Here is a 27,731-nt window from a genome sequence, read left to right as displayed (position 1 = left end):
TTTCATATAGATTTTTAACATCTTTGTTGATTTGTGTTATAAAGAGAAAATATTAGATTAGTGTATGTATAAATTCAAAAATAAGTTAAAATTTTATTATTATTTTTATAATGAAATTCATCTATATAATTTTTTTAAATAAAAAATTATAATGCAGTTAAATTTAGAAATTTTATTTTTGAGCTTTCTTTTTTTTAGGTTTGTCACACTTTTTTCTGGTGATTGTACCATTTGGTTCAAGTTATTTTACTACGATTTCAACCATAGTTAGTTATTTAACTTAAAGTTAAATGTGTGCATTCTAATATTTACTTACGATTTAAAAATTGACCTTACAAATAAATAATATTTTTATTACTAACATTTTTTTATCTAAATTTTTACTACTAAACTTGTAATATAAATTATATATGGGAATTAATAACATGTATTAAATATATTTACTTTAAAAAATATATGTAATATGAAGATTACGCGTGTCGAAACGTTGACAATACTAAAACATGACAAATAGATTTGAACCGTTATAACTAATAGAAACGACGAAACTGTATCTGAACTTTTGTCACCATTGAGATACTTCCGTTTATAGTTATTATATCTGGAGACAGTTTTGGTACTTTAGTATAACGATTTTAACGATGTCTTGTCGATAGTATAAAAACTCAAACTATGATTTTTTAAAAATTGGTATTGCATCAGTTAAAATCTAGCATTTTCCTATATTCAAATTATTATTTTCAATTTAAGTATATCAAATAAATGGCTAAAACAATTTTTTTGGTCTAAAAGTGTGATTTATAGTGATCGAATAATCACATCCAATAAAACTATACTTTCATTATTTTAAATCATTAATATTTTTATAATACTTTAAATTTGTAATATAATTTTTTAAAATATATATTTAATATATGAAAATAATTTATATTTAAAAAATGAAAAAGGTTCTTAAAATGTTATTATTGCAAAGAAGATATAATTAATTTGCTGTAATAAATGTTTTTCTGTACAATGTATACAGTCGCTGCTAGCTTTTGATTCTCAAAATTTCTTCTAATTACCAAAATTTTACAGGTAATAATAATTCTTAATTTTTTTCTAGTGATATTGTTTTGTTCTAGTGATAATCAAAAGTCAAAATCTAAGTCAGTTCTTTTTTAAACGTCTGGCTTGCTCGTTGAGTGTGAAAGTTTATTTTCGAAAAAGCGTCCGTTAAGTAGAGTAGGACAATAAAATAAGTGATGAGAATCTAATATGTAACAAAAAGGTAAGCTTGCATGCAAGACTATAGATTTTCTAATTAATGGCTTTTAAAGTTTTTTTCCAGTTTAGTTAGACACTGATTAATTAATGGGAAGCTAACGTGGTACTGGTGGTTTTGTAATTAGGCAAAAAATAAACGAGTAATTAATCAATATAGTTAATAGAAATCAGCTTTAACTGTCGTTACAAAAAAAAAAAAAAAACAGCTTTAACCGTATTGACAATTGTAACCAAGATGAAGTGAACAATGATGATTATGAAGATACTCACTGAAGACTATATTAAAAATAATTTTATATAATAAATATATGTTACCTTAATTTAATTTTAATAACAATATGTGTTTAACGACTATGTAATGAAATCCCAAATAATTAATTGAGAAGCACCATATATATAAACCTAAGACTTTAATGTTGTAAGATATTAGTATTACTTTGATGATTTGATGTATTTTTGTGGATTATATACATGTAAAAATCTTCAATGAATCTTGCTAAAATCTCTTATGCTATAAATAAATCATTTTCTACCTTGTTTCTATATAAATATTTATTTTAAAACAATATTGTAATTTATTCATATTATATTAGATTAGTAATTGAGTATTGTACATGTGTCGATTTATATAATCAATCCTTCTCTGATTGGGTATTAGGCCCGTATATGTTGGCTTAAAAGTATGAAATTCTTTAGGCTAGTAAGGTAATCGAATGAACCCAGTGTATCGTAATAGCCTACGCATCTCACACATATCCAACCAAAATTATTGTGAAAATGCATGCTACCCCAATTAAATCCAATTATTTTTATTAAATCCATTTTATTCCGTTCGAACTTGTAAATCCTAGGCCATATCTATTATCATAACTGAACGTCGCATGTTGTAGGGATTTTATAGATCAACCAAACCAACCATGTGGTATACAAAGTCACTAATTTAAATTACGATGCATCATACTATATTAGTGGTGCATATGCAAAGCAAAAGAAAAGGTAGTGCAGCGATGAATTATTTTCTTGTTACTTTTCATTAGACAATGAAACTCACCAGTTTAAAAGTTAGTGTCCATCAATCAAATAACACATATCTTTCTTTCCAACCAAATTTTTTTTGAGTTTTGGAATGTTGGGTCAACGGCAATTCACTAATAACCAAAAGTCGTCGACGACGTCAATAGGAAAGAGTGAAAGACATATTGTGGACGACTGCTATATTTAGGGTTAAAAAAATGGCCTCACTAATGTCACTTTCCCTCTTAAAGCGACGCTATCTATCTGTCAAATCCGACATTGCACACTATTAGTTCATTGGTAAGCACCAACACAGAACATGATATTATATGTTTAGATATGGGCACTTTTGTAACGAAGTGTCTCAGTGGATCCCAAAAGGACATGTTAACTAGACTACTATATAGTAGTAGAGTAGAGAGTTAGTATAAATAAAGAAGTCAATATACTCCATCATTTGTATATACCCAAATTGCTTTGCACTGTTAACAAACATTATCCAAATATACACTTCCTCCTAAAGTTGTAAAAACAAGATCTCTTATTATATTGTTGCTGAGTAAAATGTAGGCAAATTGGCCTGACTGGTTTTTAAAGTAAAAATGGAATGTGGCAGTGAGAAGATTGGATAAGGTTAATTCATCTTCTCCGGTATCTCAACTTGCTTATACAACGCAAAACCTTAATACAACCATTAAATAGCATATGATCTTAAATCGCTTTGATATCTTAACGTTACGTAAAAAAAAAAGAGAAGATCAGTTACGGTCCACGGAGAAGGTTGCATGATTTAGGGTATAGTACTCTTTGGCAATTAGCAAACAAAGAGTCAAAGACCACCACCTATCACAACACAGACGACCAATTCGATATACTCGAGGATGAAACTCACTCTATAAACTAATGAGAACGGTTACGTTAAAGTGGTAATATGCGTTTTCTTCTTTTTTTTTATGAAAGAAGAAGACAATTTTAGGTGAATACAGAAAGCTTCTTCCCAAAAAAAAAAGAAAACGAAAAAAAAATAAAAGTAAACACGAGAGAAGACATAACTCGTAAGTATCTCCATACGCGTTGAAGCTGTGTCTCACTCACAGTCACAGACATAATTGAAAAATGTTGTACTGCCACACTCGTCTCTCTCTCCACAAGAAGACAACCTTAACCGATCTTCATATCTGTGTGTGTTAATTTGTGTCAAGCAACCTCAACTATTTTTAATTTCATAACTAATCGATCCTTATCTTTTCGTAATTAGTATCTTTACTATTCTTTTTTTTTTTTGGTTTAAATCTTTACTATTCTTCTTACTAACTATAACACCTCAATATAATCAATTTATTTTGAGAGACTAAAAATCTTTTTTTTTTAATGATAATAATTCAATTCGTTAAATATTTTTATTTTTATTTTGTTTGAAAAGGGGTTTCAACGTGTGTAAGTTAACCCCTTTTTAACGTTAAGGGAGGTGCTTAGTGAGTTTCATAAGTTTATTGTGGACAAAAAATAAATCAAAATTGAACAATTAAATAAAGAGGGAGCCTAAACTAAGGGGTTTTAGAAGCTGTGTTTAGGGGTACTTAAAGACACATGGCAATTACTCATTGGTAAAAAATATATTCATCTCTTTCTCTTTCTATAATTCTTTCTCCCTCTAATATTTTTATTTAATCAAATTTTATTAATGAAATGTTGTTAAGCATTCTTTTAGAGGTTCACAAATGGAGGTGGTCTTAGTATCCTGCTAGAATGCTACTTATAACGTGTTTGTTGCGTTTTATTCCATTTTCTATAAACATGCATGCACTGAAAATAAAAAAACAAAATTAAAATACTAATTAAAAAGCAAAAAAAAAAAAAAATCGTTTACTCAGCTTAAAATGATGAAACGTTCGATTCTATACCAACAGCTGTTATATTACTTTATACCAAAAACGCATACATTTATTTTTTAATCAACTGTTCGGATTGCACCAAGTCAGCTAAAACATTCTTGTGGTTGGATACCACCACCATCTCCGCTCTCGTTGTCACTCACGGTTGGGACTTGGGAGCGTTGTAATGGGCCTCACCAAGCCCAACAGTTTTCCTTACGATAAATGATGACCGTTTCATTTTCTTTTAGTCACGATGAAACTGTCGGTCTTTCTTATCAACAAACAACTTTAAACGGACGGATTTAGATAAATGATGGGTTTGATATTGCTGATTGATCTGGTTTATAGCTAACAGAATAGTTATCAGTGTGCATAAGTAAAAGCGAATGATCGTATTGTGAAATGGTACAGACAAAAAATAAAGATTCTTCTGTTGGGGTTTCTAGTGTAATAGTCCGTTCTAGTGATGTTATTATGTCATGATCTGAGTTCAAACTTCAAACGAGCAAGTGTGCATATATCTAAGTTGAGTTAGTTTGTCAAACACCATAGAAAATGCATGCAAAACTATAAAGATTCAGTATTAACCTTTTGAAATATAATTATACTTGTTGTATATAAAACTTTAAGAAATTTTGGTTTAGATATACTGTTACCATATATATGCACTATAGTTTTGCGATTAGTAGCAAATCGATTATATTAAATAATTTATCAATTTAAAAAATAATGAATAACAAATAAAATATACGGTAATGTTATAAAACAAAACTACTAATAAAAACATTTTTGTAAGCTATTTTTGTGTTTTCTACGAATGTCATATTTCATCTTAATTAAATTCTTTTTCAGCTCGATTGGGGTGTATTAAAAAAGAAGAAGTCAATATAGTCAATACTCAATACAGCCAATTCAGCCACTAAAATGAAAAATAAAAATACAGCCTAAGAAAATATGTTACCATTATGTAGAGGCAAAAAATAAAAATAAAGACGAACATCCCAAATGCCGCTTACGTACTATTCCCTGCACCTAAGTTTCCCTCTCACACCTATAAATACAACTCTTTTCCTCTCCCACTTACCGACCACTAAAAATATTATAAGCCTCTCAACATTGTTTTGTTTTTCTTTTTTTTTGTTTTTTCTCTTTAAACCTTTTAAGCTTTAAAAGGGATCTACGGTATATATACATACAGACAAAAATGGCAATGGAATGCATTGCAACGGTCCCTCAAAGATTCAGTGAAAACAAAGCCAAAGATGATCCTAATCCCATATTCGATGCCAAGCTCCTAAATCAGCACTCATGCCATATACCTCAACAGTTCGTATGGCCCGACCACGAGAAACCTTCTACAGATGTTCAACCTCTCCAAGTCCCACTCGTAGACCTCGCCGGTTTCCTTTCCGGCGACTCTTTCTTGGTCTCTGAGGCTACTAGACTCGTCTCCGAGGCTGCAACGCAGCATGGCTTCTTCCTTGTCACTAACCATGGCGTCGATGATAGTCTCTTGTCTCGTGCCTATATGAATATGGACTCTTTCTTTAAGGCCCCGGCTTCTGAGAAACAGAAGGCTCAGAGGAAGTGGGGTGACAGCTCTGGTTATGCTAGTAGCTTCGTCGGGAGGTTCTCCTCCAAACTTCCCTGGAAGGAAACGCTGTCGTTTAAGTTCTCTCCCGAGGAGAAGACCCGTTCTCAAACCGTTAAAGATTTTGTTTCTGACAAAATGGGAGACGGATACGAAGATTTCGGGTATTAGTCAAATCAGCAAACGTTAAAACTTTCTTATAAATGTTCAAGAAGATCATTGATATAATTGGTTTGCTTTTATCCATGCAGGAAGGTTTATCAAGAATACGCGGAGGCCATGAACACTCTCTCACTAAAGATCATGGAGCTTCTCGGAATGAGTCTTGGGGTCGATAGGAGACATTTTAGAGAGTTTTTCGAAGACAACGAATCAATATTTCGGTTGAATTACTATCCGCAGTGCAAGCAGCCAGAACTTGCACTAGGGACAGGACCCCACTGCGATCCAACATCTCTAACCATACTTCATCAAGACCAAGTTGGTGGTCTTCAAGTTTTCGTGGACAACAAATGGCAATCTATTCCTCCTAACCCTCAAGCTTTCGTGGTGAACATAGGCGACACCTTCATGGTACTTATATATTATGATCAACACATGCATTAGCTAGTAGATCAAAATTAATGACAAGAAACTTCTAACATTTTTTTGTATTGCCTTGTAATCATAATTAGGCTCTAACGAATGGAAGATACAAAAGCTGTTTGCATCGGGCGCTGGTGAACAGCGAGAGAGAAAGGAAGACATTTGCATTCTTTCTATGTCCGAAAGGAGACAAAGTGGTGAAACCACCAGAAGAACTAGTAGGATCGCTGATGTCTCGTGAAAGAGAGTATCCTGATTTTACATGGTCAATGTTTCTTGAGTTCACACAGAAGCATTATAGAGCAGACATGAACACTCTTGAAGCGTTCTCAATTTGGCTTAAGAGCAGGAAAAGTTTCTAAATAGAGGGAGACGTACAATGTTGTGGTCCAGAAGGTGACTTGTAGATATATGTAAAGAGCTTTCACGGTTTTTCTTAATCAGAGACACGAGAGATAATAAGATGTTCAAGACTCGTTAAGGAGACTTAATTCCTTGAATTTTTGCTTTCTTTTATTATCTTGCTTTATATTGTCTGGTGTAAAATAAAAGGAGAGCAAACAAATAAAATATGTACTCCTCCATAATTTGATCGAATTATGTGGTTTAAAGTAAAAAATATTTACAACAATATACATTGGTTAAACGGCTATGTTGATGTCCAAACTAAGCTAATTTAGTCAAAGTATATATATTTAAACATGACCTGAACTAATAGACCTATTAAAACTCAATTTATGTGTAACTCATGATTGGCATAAAAGGGTTAATCCGAAGTTAAGAAATCCGAAGTGTCGATATCAAAGTTGTCAACAAGACCAAGTGGATATCAGGTTCGACAAGGACCACTAATTAAACGTATTAAAAAAATGTACTTCAAATAAAATTATAAATTATATTATCTTTTAAATCATTTGATTCATTTCACCTGGCAATACTCTCTCTTTCTCAAACTTGATTTTATTAGGTGTCTTCTTAAATTTTGTGAACGTTCAGTTTTTGAAGAAAGTCAATCAATGTTTTTATGTTTATTTTTTAGTACTAGTAGTTAGTGCATAAGCTCTTTTAACCTTAAAAAGAAAAACAAACATTAGGTCTCATCCGTCAATCGTCATAACGCACTAATTATATCATTTTCAATTTGGGCAAATATGTACACAAATCATTATGTAAATATGTCAAAAGTTTATTAGGAACGAAACATAGTAGTATTAATTAAACAAATCACAGTGAGAAATCATGATCTTGGAAACGTAATATATTCTGGGGGAAATAAAAAGAAAAAAAAAATAAAAAGGAGAGAGACAGAAGATTGTGCGGAGTCATTACTCTGAGAAGCTGCAATCGATGTTTTGTATTAAGGCTAAAGACGAAAAAACAATACATCCAAAAACTGCCCCACCTTATAAATTACTAAATTAATACATACGTATGAATAATACTAATCTTTTGCTGATTCCACTATTCATTTATGTCTCCACTCCACACGAATATTAGATTCCATTGCTGAGAAAAGAAACAAAATCTCGATTTGACCGCAATGTAAAAAAATCAATACCATTATATTGTCCATCGATTACGTTTTGTGCGTGTTGTTCTCTACGTAATATTATCTGGAGACATGGATGGTTGTACTTGTGCCATGTAATAAGACAATGTACTACTACTACTACTGCTACGTGCTTTTTTTTTTTTTTTTTTTTTTTCGAAACAGAATCTACGATGATGAGAAATTGATTAGGAAAAATATGACGAGTTCTTCCCTTTTTTTTTTGCATTTTTCTATATATTCATTCTATTTTTCTGTATGAACTAATTTGTGAGTCAATATATAAGAAACGTGAATTCATTTATTCGTTATATCAATTAGTTTAAATTAAATATGTATAAAAATTTCATATCCTAATATGAATAGTATGATATTATAGTTCACTAAGAAATTAAAACCTTTTAAATTCAGCAGCAAAAAACATACCGAACTTTTACTATTTACAATTTTAAACAAATAAGTGAATAACGCATAAATCTTTAGGGTTATAGATAAAAAAAATAAAAATAATACATAGTAGTGATTTTGTATTTACAATCTACAACCAATAAATCTCGCAAAAACCATTAATACATTATTTGTAACTCAAAAGGAAAGGACAAAACGACGTAAACGTGAAATTTTGTTTGATTGCAGCTAAATAAATAGTTAAATAGATAAAACAATACATATATGTAAAGGCCCAATGGGCCATCCCCTTGCTTCTCCTCATTTCTCCTCATATGAGAAGGCCCTCTTCACGTGATTCACGTGCCTAATTTTTGTCTCGTTTCTTGCCGTCACACTTCACGACAGCCATCTTTTTATCCCTGTCCACAGCTCTACGACACCATTTTTTTAGGTCTTTCTTATTTAGTGTTTTCTCTTCTCCTTGTCTTTTCTTCTTTCGGATTGGATTCTATGATTTATATATTTTTATTTGCTTGTAAAAAGTATTGAATCGTAATATATAATACAAAACACACAAAACAAAACAAAAAAAAAAAAAAATATGTATTCGTTCGTAAGCTTGCAAATAAAGGAAATGGTCCCCTGCCGCTAGTGTTAAGTAACATGCAACAACGGATAACTTAGCTTCTTGCTCTTTCACTATCACAGTGTTGGATTTTCAATATCCGTGGTCTCCGATCACACTTAGGTATCGTTTCAATCACCTCCCTCGGTCCCTCTTAGATAGAACGATACACCTTTGGGGCTCAATACATTTCTGCTCATTTCTATTATTAATTCTAAATAAAAATGGATATACTTTTAGGCTATGCTAATTTTCTTTTATTACAGATATTCACTACAATGATATGTACTTTGTATAGTTTGTCTTACTTGTTTGGTCAACTATATGAGACGATCTAATCATTCACATTGTAACTAGTTTTTCTTAATATGAAAAAATGATCGAAACTGATTGTGTCTATGTAGAGATAAGGAAAAAATGCATTTTTTGGAGAAGAAAATATCGCTTTCTTATATTACATTTTAATGATATATGTCAGAATACATATATATTAGATCATGTATCATATCATTTGAGATATTTTTCTATAAGATATTGTTTTTGTACGCTTTCGAATAAGATGGTACGAAATCTGGAAACTTAAAAAGCTACATTCCAAAACACATTTTCCAAGATTTTGTATATGTACCAAGCATGCATTGTGAACATATTGACGCACGCAGAGACAATTAGTTGATATAATTCATGTACAAAAATTGGTTAGATGATATATTATACGAAAAACTCAATATTAATCTCCAAATTATATGAACTAGTTAATGAATTTAATATAGGGATAAACTATACAATAACTGTTATAAATTGTAATCAAACATTATCCCTGACTGTTATAAGACGGAATGAATATACATCATCATGCCGTTTGTTTAATTTATTTTTGTTCACGAAATATGGTCACTTAGCTAACTCTTAAGCTCTTAGTTTGAGAATTATTAAGAGATGTCTCTTGGTGGTCTAAATTAGCTTTAAAATCATTGTTTTATTTGGTTGATTATGCTTACCAGATTTTAACGTCATGCAAACAGTTTGTGGTCGTTATCGAAACAAAGTTGAACCTTTTCATTTTCTAAAATTTTAAAATATCAAAAACAGTTTTGAAGAGAAAGTTTTAAAGATTGTTTTACGACTGCCGAATAAAACAGTTAAAATGCATAACAGTAATAAACAGATTACAGATGATATATATTGGATCATTTTCATAGTATTTTTTTCGCCCATCTCTAAATTTAGATTCTCACAATGGTAATCGCTTCAATCGAGATAAGTCAGTTCATGTGCTTTAGTCCTTGGCCATCAGTTTTTTTACTATATAAAATCTCCATATTGGCGTATTCAGTTATCTCCATATCTATATAATAATGTACTAAGATACTAACTTAAATTACACCAGTGATAAAATGAATTAAGATATAAGTATTTTATGTGGTAGGACGGTAAAACAGTAATTCAAATATTGTACTAGCATTATAAGCATCTCTCATACTCTCAAAGTATATATATAAAAAAAAAATCGTTCCAAATACAATAACAATAACTGGCATATGTTATCTCAACATTGTGAATCTATAATCATTTAGTTTAGTCACAAATCACAATCAAATAGTTTTAATCCATTTGAGTTCGGAGATAGTTATATATATAAGAGCAACATTAACAATAGATTCTTAAATTTGGCTCTTAAGAATTAAAGAGGTAAGAGACTCATTTTTTCCTCTTAAATAAAAGACATTCTTAACAAAAATCATCATTTAACTTTTAAATTTAAAAAAAAAATTACCTAATATTAAGTTAAGAATTATCTAAGAACCCATTGATAAGGATGGTCTAACATGTTGATACAGAAGACGGTGCGTAAAAAATATTTTTAACTGTAGATAATTGTGTTAACTAAAATAAAACATTAGATGCTAAACATGTTCATCAGAGCGTAATATGTTATTTATTTAATTCATTATACGTAATTTTTAACAAATATTATTTGATAATATGGTTTGTCGTTTTCCTATATGACAATGTTAAGATTGTATGTTTTCTTAATTTAACGTTGTGGTGACGTAAGATATTACAATGGCATATTGTTTATAGTTTATACCTCGGGTGATTTTGTCTTTTCCGTTGTCTTTGTCTTCAACGAAAAACTAAATTGTAAATGGCCAGAGATTACGTCGAGGAAAGGGTTCTTATATATAAGTATATATATTTCTTTTTAAAAAACAAAAATCTTGAATATCGATCCACTGGATTTTATAGATACTGTACGTGCAATTTGGATTGTTGTGATTTAAAAAAACAATTTTTTTTTCTTTTCTTATTATAGTTTTGACCGTTGTAAAACAATTACTCGTTTACTCTATTTCTTCATGGACCTTGAAAGTGGAAAATGGAAAATGGAAAATGGAAGGGGGGTTGATCACGCATTTGCGTCTATTGATGGGCCTTATTAGTTGGGCTTTATGGACTATGCGATCGAACGGAATCTGTTTACTTTTCTTTTCTCTATTTATTGGTCCGATTCGATTCAATTGTTCGGATTAATAATAAAAGTAGAAGATCTAACCTGATTACCTCAATATCAATATTTGTAAAGCATATATTTTCACCATTTCGGTTCGGATTAATTTTAAGATCCTAACGAAGCAACAATTGTATGTTCTTTGTAGTTTGAATGAGTACGTACAGCTAGCTAGCGTGGTGCAGTTAGCAAGTGAACTTTGAAGTGTAATTATTTGAAAAATAAAACTTTAATTATCCGACACTTCATATTTCAACCGTGTGAAAACCGAACTATTAAAAGACGTATTTAATCCCGAATTTAGTTCAAAGGACACGTGAACACACACAAAGTTCTAATAGAAAGAAATTTGTCTAAAGATGAGACATGAATCGGGTTACGTGGGTGCCACTTCCCACATGAACTCCACCTACTACTACCAGACAAATTCCATGCATTCATGTTTTCGACAACTCTTCAATACTAGTATTAATCAAAGAGTTACAAGGTCAGTTTATGTTTTCAGTGATCAAATATGCCTCGAGGAACAAAAAATAAAAAAAATGCCTCGAGGTTTGTTTTCTACGTTATTGAAATTCATTTTTCTTGTTTGTCGCAATAGAATCTATATTAGTAATTCACGCATTCTTGAAACACTTTTACTCGATTGCTATAAAAATGATCACATATTAGCTATCATGAGTAAAATACTCATGATATTAGCGTATATAAATTTTTTAAAATTGATCATATACGATTTGGTAAAAAATTTAATCCAAACACTGGTAAAGCAAAGTGATAGATAATCTCTTGATAATGGTATCAAAAGTTGGTACCAATAGTCAAAAGCTAAATAGCAACTCATGCACTTGGACACATGTACTTTATAAGTAAATATGTTTTCTACAACGACGAAGAGGCTGAAGCAAAACGAAAACAAACAAAAACACTCGACGGAAAATAAAGCCTCACGCAATCAAACACATGCTAGTGTAGCCCTAACGCACCAGTGCTGCGATCGCAGTGGCAGCCGCAATGGCAAACGCAAGGAAAACACTCTCACCATCTCCACGCCTATAAGCAGCTGCTGACGGCCTTGGTGGAGTAGGTGGTGGGATGGAAGGTGTCTCCGGTGGAAACTCCGGCGGAAATTCCGGGGGAGGAAGACCGGGAGAGGATGGCTGGCCTGTGGTGTTGCAGTTGTTGTGGCCGTACCAAGTGTTTTTAGGGACGCTCTTGCTGAAATCGAATTTGACGGACTTTGAACCTTGTGCGTATATCTCGATGGACTCCGGGACCCAACCGTCGGGTCCATTCCGGTTGATAAAGAGAGAGCAGATAGGGTTATTCAGACATTGACCTCTGACTTGGAATGTGTTCGTTGAACACTTGCCCAAACCCCCTGATCCTTTTACCGAACCGCCTAATCTCGGTGCATAAACCTAACATAATGTTTGATATTTAGTATTCTTATCAAAATCACTGCATACAACACACATGCAAATTAAGAAGTTAATCATATATAACTATAATATATAACCATGAAATTTGAGGCTGAAGCCTAAGGTGAATCTTTAGGAGTCTCGGATATTCTTACCATTAACTTTCAAGTTAAACCGTGATCTTTCATCCACTAGATCAATTGAAGCAAAAAGATTTAAAAAAAAAAAAAAAAGTCTAAACCGAACCAATAAAACGTTGTTTGTCTACCAGAGAAATCTAGTAACATTATTAACCTTGTTACCGTCGGCATCGCCAAAAACGATACTGATCTGATCCCTTGTCGTCTCCGGAGAAAGGCAGCTAGTCATGACAACCACCGTGTAAGGACATGTTCCTTGTTGCATCTTCACAGAAAATATTTATATTCAGTTAGTGACAAACCCGGTTCTGGTTGTTTATTGTTAACCATAAACTTATAGAAAGCAAGAAGAACCTGGATGATGCTGAGGTCGAATGCATGCGTGACAAAGATGAAGGCAAAGAAGAGAAATGAAGCAGAGAGAGAAGAGAACGTCATTTTGGGTCAGTGAAGATATGATTGTGTGTAGTCAAGAGAAGGTAGAGAAAGGTTTATATAAATGCCTGATGCTGGTCGTGTTCAGCTGTGACTAAATTTCACATGGACACTTAACACTTGGCACAATATATATATTAACAATCCACTGAGATGCACAAATATATTTTCAATGGACAAAAAAAAAAAAAAATTTTTTTAATGGAAAACAATAAAGAATTTGAGTTTTTTTTTGTTGCTGTTGTTGACATCATTGAGTTCTTTATTTATCTTTTATTTTTAAAACAATTTTTATGTTTTTTTTCCTAGTAAGAATTTATTTCAAAATAAATTTATTTATGGTGTTGACAAAAACAAAAGTTCATGGTTTGTATGAAAAGTACATTTTTGCAAATTCATAAATAAAACTATAGGAAATGAATACTGTGATCTGTTTAATGATTTAGATTGGCATTTAAAGATAGAAATACTCGAAAAGTTAATATAAATATTTTTACATCAGATATAAAATTGTAAAATTTGTGTTTTTGTTTTCAAAATACGGAATACATGCAAAGAGGAAGATGAGTTTTGGAATAGACAAAAGTACCCCTTAACTTTTCAAACGGAGTCGTCTAGAGCTGTTTGTAGGCTTTTCTTTTTATACACTTTTGTTGGTTACTTTTTTTTTTTTTGTTGGTTACTATTGGGCCTATAATTGGGTCTTATGTGGGATTTGCATACAACAAATTGACAACTCCTTCGCCTTAACTTTACAGGTAGCAAATTCGCCTATAATTACGTTTGGTTAAAATTTTTAAATGAATGTTTCACGCTAAAAAAAAAGAAAAAGATAAAATTCGGGATGCTAAACAAAAGACAAACATCATCACAATTCCTTATTTTTAACGTTATTGGCAGCATGATATGTGTTCTTGATGATTCGAGTTGTCAGTTGTTAAGTAAGTAATTTTAGTGAATTGGTTGTGGAAGTGTTTATAACGTTAGAGAAGTGAGAGGAGAGATCAAGAATATTATAAGCTAAGATGGAATGGTCATGTTGATCTCAAATTTATAATCACATTCGTTTTTTTGTTTTTTTTTTGTTTTTTTTTGTTTTTCATCACATTCGTTTTTGTAATATAAGTAAAGGGGTGTGTATCAGTTAAGATAAAATGACTTTGCTCGCCACGCCTGTATTGGTCCTTCGATATTAGTGAATTGGTTGCAAAACGTATGGTGAACTTATTTCCTTAGCTCTTACAAAAAAGTTTATTCAATAATTTGATCATTACAAACTTCTCACATATACAATAATTCACTAGGTAGGAGTCAAGAACTCATGATTATCAACAGTAAACCATACCAACCAGACCACTACAAGTCTACAACTAACGCCGCACCTCATTTATTGTTACGACGCAACAACAATGTAAATAAATTAACATTTTAGAGTGAGCATAATAGTTGACTGGACTAGTATAGACTACTGTAGAATGCGTGCAGAGTGGTCTTCTTACATTTTAGAGCAATGCAACGTTCGAGTCTAAAAGCCTAGAGTTGCTTATATAGCTAAGCCTCCACAAGATAAGTCTTGTGGTTTATGTAAGAGCACCATCTCCCTTTATGAAATCTATTGAGTAATATATACAGAGATCTAGCTAGTCATGGTTCCATATCTATGAGGTTCGCATGTGCACGCCTTTATTTTGTGGTCCGAAACTACAAAAGGTTGAGTTGATTAGTTTCATCAGTGTAATGTTAAAATACTCAGTCTAAACCGGCATATAATATATATATTTCGCCATGGCTTCAAAACAGACTTGATGAGTCGATTATGAGGAGACCAAATATGGTTTAAAATTATGATTAGGGCTTAGTGACCAAGTGATATACTGTATAAATTAGTCCTTAATTATATATCAAAAAGATTAACGATATATTTTGGTATTCCTTGATGGTATACACACATAAATCAAAAAGTATGACCAGAGTAATATATATATAGGTAGTACAACACAGAAGAATCAAGATCGAAACCAGCAAGGACGAAGATACGGTCGGTCCATTTTAAGCTAAGAGGACCAAACGTAACTCGATAGAACTTTTTTTCTTCTTTCGATTGTATACGTTACCATATAAAATTCATATTTAAAAATTTGTAATTTGATGTCGGAAAAAGAAAAGAAGAGGTGAGATTTGGAAGCAAAGGAAGCAGCCAAAAAGCAAGCCATTAGGGCAACCCACCGAGAGAAGAGAACTAAACACCATCGGTTCAATCGGACGGTTGGGGTTTGACCAATACTTTCCATCTTGGATATCTTTTGGGTCCTACGGTCTGACACTCTTGAACCTCATTCGTCTATTCTACAAAACTTTCTTTTGCTTCAATGTGATCATGAACAAGATCAATCACAGTGTTGTTGTGTTGTTACCCTTCTAAACAAAATCTCAAATACTAGTAATGTTTATTTTACGATGATAAGATTGGTATTAGTATTCATCGTCTTCTAAATTGTAAACCCAATAAACCTAAAAGTAAAAGAAATACTTTGAATAAGAAGACTTCAAACCCGATGTAAAAGACTCGAAAGGAAATACATTTAAAAACCGATAAAATAAAATAAAATGACGAGATATATATATATATATATAGCTTCGATAGAGAAAAGAGTAACAGCTTTATACGGAGCCTATCCTATGATAGCTTTAGACACGATCTCTGCTCTTTCAATCCACAGTAAATATTTACTGCTCATTTATTTTTACCTTTTTTATTTATTTATTACACTCTACATTTCTACCAACTTTTTTTTTATTATTCAACCCCAAATTAATCAAATTAACTACGAAAAATTGAAATGTAAACTCATCTAAATTTACAGCAACTGAACCAAACCGGTCAAACCGGTGTCAGCTCCCTTTCAACCAATCACTATCAAAGCATTAACTAATTATCAGTTTATCACAAGGAAGAGCATGGTTTAGTTCTCTACATCGCACTCCACGATAACATGTCTCGGTACATGATCTCTTCACCGTTGGATCCAATTTTAAAACTGAAGCACGCGCGAGTAAAACGGGTTTTTCCCAAACAAAGGAATGTCTTTTCACCCGGACTCTTAAAAGACGTTCTTCTTTTCTCTATTTTTTTTTTACCTTTGCATTGGAAAACGGCGTTTTTATTTGCTTTTACAACCGTCGCCGTCAAATCATACGGACAAGTAAAAAACTCTCCGTTTAATACCCTTAACGTCGTTAATGTACTAAAAAACAAATCAAAAATCATTTCGATCAACTGTCTCATAAACATGATCGGAGATGTTTTTAGCAGTGTTTAGTAGTAAACTATGAAGTGATACATAAATATATATATAAGTGTATGTATATTGTTCTGACATTATTTTGTCGTTGTCTAATAGGAGTACGAAAGTTTCTCTTTCATGGCGTCGGAGCTCATCCTCTAGAGTAATGTAGCCTGTCCTCTCTACTTCTTCTTCTTCTTCTCTCTCTTCTTTAAACATCTCAGCTCTGTTTTCCTTCCAGTTCACGCTAATCGCCTGTGTCGGTCCCCTCTCTCTCTTTTCTTTGTTCTCTCCCAACAATGGCAAAACGACTCTGTACCCTTTTTGCTTGTTTTGATTTTTGATTCTTGCTAGAAGCTTCAAAGGATCTGGCTTTTACCTTAAAAAGAAAAAAACCCTTCTTTAACAGAAAAAGGAATCTGGGTTTGTTTCTTCTGTTTTTGTTTTTTTTTGAGACTTGAGGAAGAAGACGAAGACTATGATAAGGATAGAGAAGATGAAAGGTTTGGGTTTTCGTTTGGGGATGGTTGTTTTCATGCTTCTCGGTGTTGTTTCTCCAATGAACAACCAAGGTTCTAACTCTTTCGTAGTTTCTTTTGTTTGTGTTTTTTTTGTTTCCGTTTGAGTTTTATGATTAAGTTTTAAAAGCTAGCTTATTTTTGTCTCTGGCGAACAAGCCACGAGAGAGCTTCTCTAAGTTTGACTGGGGTTTCCCAGAAATTAGGGTTTAATGGTGCTTTCTGAAATCTTTAAAATGCGTCTGTTTGATTCTGAAGAGATTATCTTTTATAAATTTGCAACATTTCCTTTGATTCTGAAAACATCATATCTGTTAATATGTATCTACAAACACTGACTGTTTCCGAGAAAGCCAAAAAGACGAAAACTTTTTTTTTTTATGATTCTACCCAATACGTCTATTATGTGCTGATTGTGCTCTAACTCACTCCACAGTGAAGTTTACTCTACAAATCAAGTGGAGTTTTAGTTTTGGCATGTGGCTTCATATTTAAGCATTTGACTATCATCACTATCAAATGATTAAATAATCCTTTCTGATTTGTTTATTAATTTTAATAAGTGTTTTTGATTTTGCACAGGAAAAGCGTTGATGGCGATAAAAGCCTCATTCAGCAACGTGGCCAATATGCTTCTTGATTGGGATGATGTTCACAACAATGACTTTTGTTCTTGGAGAGGTGTCTTCTGCGATAACGTTAGCCTCTCCGTTGTCTCTCTGTAAGGATCTTTTCATCTCTTTCTTTTTCTTCTCCTTCTTTTTTTTTGATACAGACTTTTCTTATTTGACATTTTGTTTTTCTTGTTGGAAGTAATCTGTCAAATCTGAATCTTGGTGGGGAGATATCACCAGCTCTTGGAGATTTGAGGAATCTGCAGTCAATGTTTGTCTTCTCTTTTCTCTTTACATTTGTATTTGTTTTGAGAAGAACTATGGTTTTGAATCCTAACCAAGCTGTTGTCTTGGCTATGCTTTTGGCAGAGACTTGCAAGGGAATAAATTGGGTGGTCAAATTCCAGATGAGATCGGAAACTGTGCTTCTCTTGCTTATGTGTAGGTTTTGTGAATGTTTGAATTTTCATGTTAATGAGAACTTAATGTATCTCCATTGTCCTAAAAACATTTCTTGTTTCAGGGATTTCTCCACCAACTTATTGTTTGGAGACATTCCGTTTTCAATCTCTAAACTCAAACTGCTTGAGTTTCTGTACGTCTTCTTTCTTTCGCATTTGTGTGTTATCTTTGCCTGTTCAGGATAATATCTCCTTACTGTTTCATTCTCTTGCTAATGCAGGAACCTAAAGAATAATCAGCTCACAGGCCCAATACCAGCAACATTAACTCAGATTCCAAACCTTAAGACCCTGTTAGTTTCCAGTGCCATTCTAAATATGAATCAGGTTACTGAAAACAAAGTGATCATTTTCATTGAATAATAGTTTCTTTCCTTTGTTCTGCAGTGACCTTGCAAGAAACCAGCTAACTGGTGAGATACCAAGGCTACTCTACTGGAATGAAGTTTTACAGTATCTGTAAGTAGTTCTTCTACTTGTCCTTAAGTTGTTAAGGTATCCTAGAGATTTATTTTTCTGATTGTTGTGTATTCAATTTGCAGCGGTTTACGTGGGAATATGTTAACTGGGACATTGTCTCCTGATATGTGTCAGCTGACGGGTCTTTGGTACTTGTAAGTGAATCCGGTTCAGCTCACAATTGCGCCTTCTTACCTTGGATTTCTAGCAAGTTATAAGTGAATGTTTACTGTTGTTAGTGACGTGAGAGGCAACAACCTTACTGGAACTATCCCGGAGAGCATTGGCAATTGCACAAGCTTCGAGATCCTGTATGCGTCTTCACCTTAAGTAATGAACTATACAGCACATAACTTGGAGATGTATGTGTAATTATTTGTCATTTGCATTCGCAGGGATGTATCTTATAATCAGATCACTGGTGTCATACCCTATAATATTGGTTTCCTCCAAGTAGCTACTCTGTAAGTAATTTTAACACACTTAAACGTCTTGTATGGTTTTTTAAACTAGTTCATTTAGTAAATTGCTGTTGGTTTCACTCGCAGGTCACTTCAAGGAAACAGGTTAACCGGTACAATTCCTGAAGTCATTGGTCTGATGCAGGCTCTAGCTGTTTTGTATGTCTTCTTCATATCCAAATGCTTGCTCTTTAAATCCTTTTCTTGATCTTCTGACTAAGTGAAAAAACTTATCCTATGCTCAGGGATTTGAGTGACAATGAATTAACTGGGCCTATCCCACCAATACTTGGGAATCTCTCATTTACCGGAAAACTGTGAGTCAGATACGTTTTCCTCACTATGTGTCATGATTATGTTTTAATAGTCACGATTACAGATAAGTTTTTGTTTGCTTGAAAATAGGTATCTCCATGGCAATAAGCTCACTGGACCCATACCACCTGAGCTTGGCAATATGTCACGACTTAGTTATTTGTAAGATTAATTGTAAACATGGATATTTATTCTTCTCAAAGCTTATTCTGACTTTTGAGGGTTTACTATTTCGTAGGCAACTAAATGATAATGAACTAGTGGGAACCATCCCGCCTGAGCTTGGGAAGCTGGAACAATTGTTCGAACTGTGAGTTCTATCCTCTTGAGTATGCTTAATTATTTTTCATCCTATTGTATTTAATAAGCATATTGATGTAACTTTACGGTGCAGGAATCTTGCAAACAACCATCTTGTAGGGCCAATTCCATCTAACATTAGTTCCTGTGCAGCCTTGAATCAATTGTAAGATAACCCTTCATAATTATGTTTCCCTCTTTTTATCTTTTATTGATTCTCTCCCTGAAAACTTATCTTATTATGCTTTCTTGTCTTTAGCAATGTGCATGGGAACTCCCTGAGTGGATCTATACCACTTGAATTTCGGAATCTTGGAAGTTTGACTTCTCTGTAAGTTTCAAAGAGTGCATAATCAAATATAATTCTATGGACTATATAAGTCTGTCAATATTAATTTTGTTCTTTAAATTTCAGGAATCTTTCATCAAACAGTTTCAAGGGAAAAATACCTGCTGAGCTGGGTCATATTATCAATCTTGATACATTGTATGTTATTTATTGCTGCATTACATTGCTGTTCACTGATACCAATATATGTGGATCAACTCATACAAACTTTGGTTTCAGGGATCTGTCAGGCAACAATTTCTCAGGGCCAATACCATTAACACTTGGTGATCTTGAGCATCTTCTCATCTTGTATGTTGTCGTCAACCCCTAATGCTCATTGCTTTTGCAGTAACTCTTACAGGTTTATTGACTTGAGATTTGCTTTAATTTTTAGAAACTTGAGTAGAAATCATTTCAACGGGACACTACCTGCACAGTTTGGAAACCTCCGAAGCATTCAGATCATGTAAATATTGTCATATGCTCTAGTTTTCTCCTTTATGATAAAATCTCTCTACTTACAAACTTTTCTCATTCCTTCTCAGTGATGTATCATTCAATTTTCTTGCCGGTGTTATTCCAACTGAACTTGGCCAGTTGCAGGACATAAACTCTCTGTAAGTAAACAGCATCCCTTCTCCTCAGTAATTTACCGTATCATAAAGAGAAATAACTTTTATTTGCTTCTAAGTACAGGATATTGAACAACAACAAGATTCATGGGAGAATTCCGGATCAGCTAACAAATTGCTTCAGTCTTGCTAATCTGTACGTTTTCTTTTGTTACAACAAGATGTGTGTTACAACAAGATGTGTGCTCTCAGATAGTGAAATGATCGTTTCTGAATTCAAATATCTTCCCTGCTCTTTCTATTTCCATCTTAGGAACATTTCCTTCAACAACCTATCTGGAATAATTCCACCTATGAAGAACTTTTCGCGTTTTGCCCCGGCCAGGTATCAGCGGTGTAATATTTTCACTTCTCTTAATCTGTCATATAACACGTATACTAAATCTACCTTTTCTTATTTATTAGCTTCTTTGGAAATCCATTTCTCTGTGGGGACTGGGTTGGATCAATCTGCGGCCCATCTTTGCCCAAGTCACAAGGTATCAATCAGCTTTTATTCTGTTGCATTGTCTTTTACTGACATTTCTCTAATAAATTTCATTGGATCTTTTCTTGCTTGACAGTATTCACCAGAGCTGCTGTGATTTGTATGGTACTCGGTTTCATTACTCTCATATGCATGATATTCATTGCGATTTATAAGTCAAAGCAGAAAAAACCAGTTTTGAAAAGCACTTCGAAACAACCTGAAGGTATTGGTTTCATAGTTTCTCTTTTTTTCTTTTGTTATTTAGAATTCACAGCAGCATTATGATATGTCTTGTATGGAATCTTCAGGGTCAACGAAGCTGGTGATTCTTCACATGGACATGGCTATTCACACGTTTGATGATATCATGAGAGTTACAGAAAACCTCAGTGAGAAATACATAATTGGATACGGCGCCTCTAGCACGGTTTACAAGTGCACCTCCAAAAGTTCCCGACCTATTGCCATTAAGCGAATCTACAACCAGTATCCCAACAACTTCCGCGAGTTTGAGACAGAGCTGGAGACCATTGGGAGCATCAGACACAGAAACATAGTGAGCTTGCACGGATATGCCTTGTCTCCCTTTGGCAACCTCCTCTTCTATGACTACATGGAAAATGGCTCTCTTTGGGACCTTCTTCATGGTTTGAAAATCTTCTCTTTATTTACGTAATTTTTCAAACCTGTTTTCTAGTTTGGAATGTAAAGTAGTGATTGTATGAAGCAGGGCCTGGGAAGAAAGTGAAGCTTGACTGGGAAACAAGGCTGAAGATTGCAGTTGGAGCTGCGCAAGGACTTGCTTATCTTCACCATGACTGCACTCCTAGAATAATTCATCGGGATATCAAGTCATCAAACATACTCCTTGATGGGAATTTTGAAGCGCGTTTGTCAGATTTTGGGATTGCCAAGAGCATACCAGCCACCAAAACTTATGCTTCAACCTATGTTCTTGGAACCATTGGCTATATTGACCCAGAGTATGCTCGAACTTCGCGTCTAAACGAGAAGTCTGATATCTACAGCTTCGGTATTGTTCTTCTTGAGCTTCTGACCGGGAAGAAGGCTGTGGATAACGAGGCCAACTTGCATCAGATGGTATGAATTTAACTGTAGTGTTTACAAGTTTATTCTTGGAAACAACGTGATATCATTTAGCTTGTGTTGCAGATTCTTTCGAAGGCGGATGATAACACAGTGATGGAAGCTGTTGATGCGGAGGTGTCAGTGACTTGTGTGGACTCAGGGCACATCAAGAAGACATTTCAGCTAGCTCTCTTGTGCACCAAGCGAAATCCTTTGGAGAGACCCACAATGCAGGAAGTCTCTCGGGTTCTTCTCTCTCTTCTCCCGTCTCCACCTCCAAAAAAGTTACAGTCGCCTGCGAAACTGCCAGAAGCGGAAGAAAGGCGTGAGAGCCACTCTTCAGATACAGCAACCCCACAGTGGTTTGTTCAGTTCCGTGAAGACATCTCCAAAAGTAGCTTATAAGAAAATAACTCGTAGGGTTTCCTCTGTTTAGCTTTTTCTGTTTCGTTTTCTTGTATGGCAAGAAAAGATCAGAGGGGCCGGTTTGTTTTTATGTGATTTTGGGCTAGTATCAGGGGTATTTTGGTAAAGGGAGTAAACTCAAGGCATTAAAGATAAGAACATGGGATAGGTGAAAGAGTAGGTGAAGTTAATGGTTTTTCCAAGGGACATCTTCACGAGATCGTTAAAAAACTTTCAATCTCTTCTTTAATGCTCACATCCATCAATGCGTACTTCTTTCACACTGTTATATGTTCTTTGTACATTTTTACATGGCAAGCGAAAGTCACTAAACACAAACGTTGAGGATACATGACACGTCTACGACTAATTAAGAAAAATTTGAATCTTGAAGAGAGTAGGTACTTGTTTGTGAATCCTGCAACACAAGTTCAAGCTCCTGTTAGAATGTAACTGTTGGAGATAGTCCAAATACTCTAGGAAATGCAATATTTGATTAGATAAAAACATCAGGTTTCTAATTTCTATACCTGTTAACATGGAGAATCTTTTTCCCTTTGAAGCTCTCAGATTCCTTCATAGCAATGTCTAATTTGTACAAGGACGATATATGTCTTGAAAAATCTCTATGTAGGTGAGATACAAGAGTGTAAGAGAAGCAACTAATCTAAAAGTACCGCGACTGAATCAGTATCTGAAGTGAGACGTAGCTGCAGTGAATGAAAACATTCTTAAAATTGGTAACAAAAAATACAACAATTTGTATGCAAACTTAGAGATGATGAACGCTTACTTTGCTGAGAGATTCAATAAAGGGTTCATATCGAAAATTTGTGTCTTTTGTACCTTCGGTGATCTAGAGATATCACATGATCGATGAGCACATTGTAAAAGTTTCAAGAACCTAACTGTAGTCTGCAGTATAAATTTCAAGTGACTTACCCTCAGTAAATTGTTTTCTTGTTTGATGTCGACTGCTTCACCGAATTTGCTTGATGTCTATCGAAGAAAAGATGATATTTGTGAGTTTTCTTTGTTTTAATGTTCATTAATGACCTTTCATTGATTCTAGTTATAGTGGAAGGACGAAACCTGCATCACCTTTGAGTCTAGAGGGCAAATCTTAGATTCATAATGTTGACAATTTGTTTTTGACCTGTGAGATTCCTTGACTCGCGTACCCTTCCTGGAACTAACGGACTTTGAACTGCACAAGACGTGAAAGAACATTTTGACAAGTCTTGATTTATGTTCGAGTCAATGCAAGAAAAGAAGGACATTATAAATGGGATTTATAGAAGGCTTATGGACTAACGTTGAGGAGTCTATATCATCATCGGTAGGTACATTTTTTGCCTGCAATGAGAAGCATCACTTTAGAGTTGGAGAGAATGAGAATCCACAAACAGCACAAATGAGACTTACACTACTCGAAGAGCGTTCTCTCGCTCTAAGAGTTGTCCTTGGATGACATGCCTAAAACAAAAGAAAGAATGAAAAGTGCTGGTAGAATTATGTAATGATAAAGCGTTTTAAATTGTCCTTTAGAAGATCTTGACCTGTAAATCTTGGGGGTGAGGCGTATTTTTTTTAGGCAAAGATGGTGAAGACGTTTCTTGAACCTGCAAGCAAAGATTTGTGTCTGTTACATGCTTCTGAGTTGGTGACAGTGAAAGAAACACAAAAAAAGTAGGCACACACGCACTGTTTTGCTGAATGTTGTGATCTGCTTGGGTGCTGACTTAGCCTTAAACCTGAAAGAGATTCATATCAGAGATGTAGTAAACATGCCATTAAAGGAACCACAACATATTAAAAGTCCTTACCGGGGTCTTGTAGCCCTTTGAGCAGTCTTGAGGTTAGGTTCCTTTGGAACAGTGACTTTGGACCCCTGTCAACACAAAAAATACAAATATAGATACACAAAGATGATGATACAATGAATGTGTAATCTCAACGTGCATTACCTTCTTTGGTATCTTATGTACAAAAGGAGTTTGGTCCAGCCGTGAGATCTACTTGACAAATCAACAATAACATTAGTTCCAAAACAAAATGAGTTGAGAGTATTGAGTACTTAGATAATGTATGAGAGCACCTTGGGCAAGAAGCCAGTTTCAAGTTTTTGCCTTTTGTTATTTTGAGTTTGAGGCATAGAGTATAAGAGAGAAGAGAACTTGTCATCCACCTTTCCTAATGATCTCTGACATCTACGTAACATCAAATCAGTTCAAGCTAAGATTTTTTTTAAAAAAAAGGCTGATGAAGAGGACTAATGTTATATACCTAGTGAGAAGCCGAACAGAGTAAATGTCGAGAGGTTTGTTCTGTCTTGCCAACAAAGAAGCAGTGGGTCTTGTCAAAGTAGAGTTATTTCGTAGAATAGGTTTGGTTTTAGACTTGTGCGTCGCCTCGGGGACATCTTTCGAAGCTCCGTTGTAATATATGAACCCTAAAAACCATAATAAACCTTGAGTTGTAAGAAAACAAACCAAAGACAAAGAAATTGAAACATGTAATACCGTTGTATTTATCTGAGATCGGTTTGGGGATATCTTCATATCTCGAGCTCAAAGTTAAACTAAACGCTGAGACAAAAAAGACGTAAACATGATCAGGAAACAAAGTCTTGTTTTATCTTCATGCACAATATGTATATAAAAAAAAGATCGTACGTGAAGGAGGATAGTTTCCAGCTGATTCAAACCAGAGCTTTGTTTCCTCTGTTTCTGAATGGTGTTCTGGTTTGGAGAAGTCGTAGAATCGAGGAGCGTCGAATTCGAAATCGATGTCGAACTCCTCAACGGAGAAGTCTTGTGCAAATATATCCGTTGTCTCCGGACCCATTGTCTCGGGGAAGAACATCTGCGGATTCAGGAGATGGAGCTTTTCAATCATTCAGAAATCATAAAACACCAATTCGTGATTTTGTTCTCTCTCTCTCTCTCCGTCTAGGAGCAAATTTAGATGGCGCCGTTACAAAACGACGGTGTTTAGTTGCAGAAAACAACGCCATGTTGTTGGTGTTGGCTATATAATATACAGTAATTTTAACTAAAGTAACAACTAGTAGCTATATTAGTATGTTTTCATAAGAAAGATTGGTTTTTAAGTAAGCATTATCTATATATAATAGCAAACCCACTTTTTGTTTACTGCTGATGTCATCTTTTGAATCTAACGGTTCAGATTGTTTTTTATTTGATCTAAAGGTTATTGTTTAATCTTAGTATATATAAAAGCAAAAAATGTGTCAGGATGTGTCTTTTAATTATGTCTTTTTAAAAAGATGTGTATTTTAATAAAAATACCCCTGTAATTTAATCTATGCAATGTTTCACAATCACACTCTTTCATTCCATATATAAATATTCTACAGCTTGATTGTTTTGTTTTATTTTATTTACAAATTACAAATTTATTTTCCTGAAACAATTGTTTCTTCAAATTTTGTTTTTCCAATCCTATTTGACTTTAAATTTGCTTAGCCATTATTATCTAAATGTATTAATTGTTATTACCTTTTCGTGAATTCTCAAACCCACTTTATATGATTGTTGAGATCATCGTTTTAATCTAATGGATGAGATTGTTCCCGTTATGTCATCTAACTGGTTATATTTGTTAATGATCCCAAAAGTTGCAAAGTTTTATATCCAACAATTGTGTTTATTCGTCGTACCCTAGCTTAAAATTTTTGCACCTGTTATTTTTTCACACCTCTTTGTTTGTATATATAGATTTCTGTGGATCTTGAAAATAAATTTTGTTTCTCTAAGTATTGTTTCACACCTCCGAGATTTAAAAAATCTGAATATTCTTTTTTCGATTTATTAGTCTTCATTGATTAACGATCTTCGTTTAAATATGACTGATTTATTTATTGATTTCCTTATTCAACCTCTGTTTGGTGTCGTTTTCCATCTTATATATGCATTGATCATATCTTCAATGTATTGATCTAGGTAATTAATTTTGACTATCAGCCTACTTATTACTTTTTTGTAAATTTCAATAGAATAATGATTTGAAATTTGCTTTATGTGAATACCTTTCATATATCTTGTTAACATTGTTCTCTTCTTGTCACTGAATCGATTTATGTATTTGCAACAAAATTATTAATTGATTAATTTAACTTCAAAAAAAGTATAAAACTCATATAAAATGTAGTAACATGGCCATAGATTTACACTCAAACATCATCTGGTTTGTTTTGTTTCATCTTCCTCATTTTATTTTATATTTTGATAAGCCTTTAAACTGGTTATATTTGTTAATGATCCCAAAAGTTGCAAAGTTTTATATCTAACAATTGTGTTTATTCGTCGTACCCTAGCTTAAAATTTTTGCACCTGTTATTTTTTCACACCTCTTTGTTTGTATATATAGATTTCTGTGGATCTTGAAAATAAATTTTGTTTCTCTAAGTATTGTTTTACACCTCCGAGATTTAAAAAAATCTGAATATTCTTTTTTCGATTTATTAGTCTTCATTGATTAACGATCTTCGTTTAAATATGACTGATTTATTTATTGATTTCCTTATTCAACCTCTGTTTGGTGTCGTTTTCCATCTTATATATGCATTGATCATATCTTCAATGTATTGATCTAGGTAATTAATTTTGACTATCAGCCTACTTATTACTTTTTTGTAAATTTCAATAGAATAATGATTTGAAATTTGCTTTATGTGAATACCTTTCATATATCTTGTTAACATTGTTCTCTTCTTGTCACTGAATCGATTTATGTATTTGCAACAAAATTATTAATTGATTAATTTAACTTCCAAAAAGTATAAAACTCATATAAAATGTAGTAACATGGCCATAGATTTACACTCAAACATCATCTGGTTTGTTTTGTTTCATCTTCCTCATTTTATTTTATATTTTGATAAGCCTTTAAACTTATAATTTCTACTCCCTTTTTTATTGTTTGATTAGTGACTTCACTAAATTTTTATTGTTTAATTATATTTC

The 27,731-nt window shown here is 33.3% G+C and overlaps 4 protein-coding genes across 4 annotated transcripts; 2 read left to right on the top strand and 2 right to left on the bottom strand.

The window, feature by feature from the left end:
• Positions 1 to 5,256: 5,256 nt before the first annotated feature.
• Positions 5,257 to 6,964, top strand: LOC17882724 (gibberellin 20 oxidase 3). Its single transcript, XM_006286755.2, has 3 exons — positions 5,257 to 5,912; positions 6,000 to 6,321; positions 6,423 to 6,964. Exons 1-3 carry the CDS (start codon positions 5,362 to 5,364, stop codon positions 6,693 to 6,695), a joined length of 1,146 nt encoding a protein of 381 aa, XP_006286817.1. The 5' UTR covers positions 5,257 to 5,361; the 3' UTR covers positions 6,696 to 6,964.
• Positions 6,965 to 12,174: 5,210 nt separating this feature from the next.
• On the bottom strand, positions 12,175 to 13,441 carry LOC17883947 (embryo-specific protein ATS3). The gene is made up of 3 exons (XM_023781179.1): positions 13,325 to 13,441; positions 13,125 to 13,235; positions 12,175 to 12,830 (listed from the first exon to the last, which is right to left on the bottom strand). The coding sequence occupies exons 1-3, from the start codon at positions 13,406 to 13,408 to the stop codon at positions 12,387 to 12,389; spliced, it is 639 nt and encodes a 212-aa protein (XP_023636947.1). The 5' UTR covers positions 13,409 to 13,441; the 3' UTR covers positions 12,175 to 12,386.
• Positions 13,442 to 16,844: 3,403 nt separating this feature from the next.
• On the top strand, positions 16,845 to 23,032 carry LOC17884170 (LRR receptor-like serine/threonine-protein kinase ERL2). Its single transcript, XM_023780667.1, has 27 exons — positions 16,845 to 17,261; positions 17,790 to 17,928; positions 18,021 to 18,092; positions 18,191 to 18,262; positions 18,345 to 18,416; positions 18,504 to 18,575; positions 18,670 to 18,741; positions 18,825 to 18,896; positions 18,981 to 19,052; positions 19,137 to 19,205; positions 19,290 to 19,361; positions 19,448 to 19,519; positions 19,608 to 19,679; positions 19,756 to 19,827; positions 19,912 to 19,983; positions 20,077 to 20,148; positions 20,233 to 20,304; positions 20,386 to 20,457; positions 20,543 to 20,614; positions 20,694 to 20,765; positions 20,845 to 20,916; positions 21,034 to 21,105; positions 21,186 to 21,259; positions 21,344 to 21,472; positions 21,558 to 21,896; positions 21,980 to 22,350; positions 22,423 to 23,032. The coding sequence occupies exons 1-27, from the start codon at positions 17,168 to 17,170 to the stop codon at positions 22,741 to 22,743; spliced, it is 2,904 nt and encodes a 967-aa protein (XP_023636435.1). The 5' UTR covers positions 16,845 to 17,167; the 3' UTR covers positions 22,744 to 23,032.
• Positions 23,033 to 23,368: 336 nt separating this feature from the next.
• LOC17884389 lies at positions 23,369 to 25,641 on the bottom strand. Its single transcript, XM_023781922.1, has 14 exons — positions 25,419 to 25,641; positions 25,266 to 25,331; positions 25,030 to 25,195; positions 24,842 to 24,953; positions 24,711 to 24,758; positions 24,570 to 24,634; positions 24,449 to 24,497; positions 24,303 to 24,365; positions 24,169 to 24,219; positions 24,059 to 24,099; positions 23,836 to 23,950; positions 23,686 to 23,742; positions 23,537 to 23,599; positions 23,369 to 23,453 (listed from the first exon to the last, which is right to left on the bottom strand). Exons 1-14 carry the CDS (start codon positions 25,639 to 25,641, stop codon positions 23,406 to 23,408), a joined length of 1,167 nt encoding a protein of 388 aa, XP_023637690.1. The 3' UTR covers positions 23,369 to 23,405.
• Positions 25,642 to 27,731: the final 2,090 nt, after the last annotated feature.

This window comes from Capsella rubella, unplaced genomic scaffold (genome assembly GCF_000375325.1).
Source record: "Capsella rubella cultivar Monte Gargano unplaced genomic scaffold, Caprub1_0 scaffold_6, whole genome shotgun sequence".
Classification (NCBI taxonomy): domain Eukaryota; kingdom Viridiplantae; phylum Streptophyta; class Magnoliopsida; order Brassicales; family Brassicaceae; genus Capsella; species Capsella rubella.
The sequence above is the reverse complement of the archived record's forward strand: the minus strand, read 5'-3'. Positions and strand labels throughout refer to the sequence as shown.

Bases quoted from the DNA above. Each gene is read 5' to 3' on its own strand.
- LOC17883947 (XM_023781179.1), bottom strand. From the start codon at position 13,408: ATGACGTTCTCTTCTCTCTCTGCTTCATTTCTCTTCTTTGCCTTCATC. The intron at 13,236-13,324 runs GTTCTTCTTGCT...TTTTCTGTGAAG, and splicing joins TCGACCTCAGCATCATCCAG to ATGCAACAAGGAACATGTCC. The intron at 12,831-13,124 runs GTTAATAATGTT...ACATTATGTTAG, and splicing joins GCGATGCCGACGGTAACAAG to GTTTATGCACCGAGATTAGG.
- LOC17884170 (XM_023780667.1), top strand. From the start codon at position 17,168: ATGATAAGGATAGAGAAGATGAAAGGTTTGGGTTTTCGTTTGGGGATG. The intron at 17,929-18,020 runs GTAAGGATCTTT...TCTTGTTGGAAG, and splicing joins AGCCTCTCCGTTGTCTCTCT to TAATCTGTCAAATCTGAATC. The intron at 20,917-21,033 runs GTACGTTTTCTT...TTTCCATCTTAG, and splicing joins TGCTTCAGTCTTGCTAATCT to GAACATTTCCTTCAACAACC.
- LOC17884389 (XM_023781922.1), bottom strand. From the start codon at position 25,641: ATGATTGAAAAGCTCCATCTCCTGAATCCGCAGATGTTCTTCCCCGAG. The intron at 24,954-25,029 runs GTATATAACATT...GATGTTACGTAG, and splicing joins TCTGTTCGGCTTCTCACTAG to ATGTCAGAGATCATTAGGAA. The intron at 23,743-23,835 runs GTTTCGTCCTTC...TTTCTTCGATAG, and splicing joins TAGACTCAAAGGTGATGCAG to ACATCAAGCAAATTCGGTGA.
- LOC17882724 (XM_006286755.2), top strand. From the start codon at position 5,362: ATGGCAATGGAATGCATTGCAACGGTCCCTCAAAGATTCAGTGAAAAC. The intron at 5,913-5,999 runs GTATTAGTCAAA...TTATCCATGCAG, and splicing joins GACGGATACGAAGATTTCGG to GAAGGTTTATCAAGAATACG. The intron at 6,322-6,422 runs GTACTTATATAT...AATCATAATTAG, and splicing joins ACATAGGCGACACCTTCATG to GCTCTAACGAATGGAAGATA.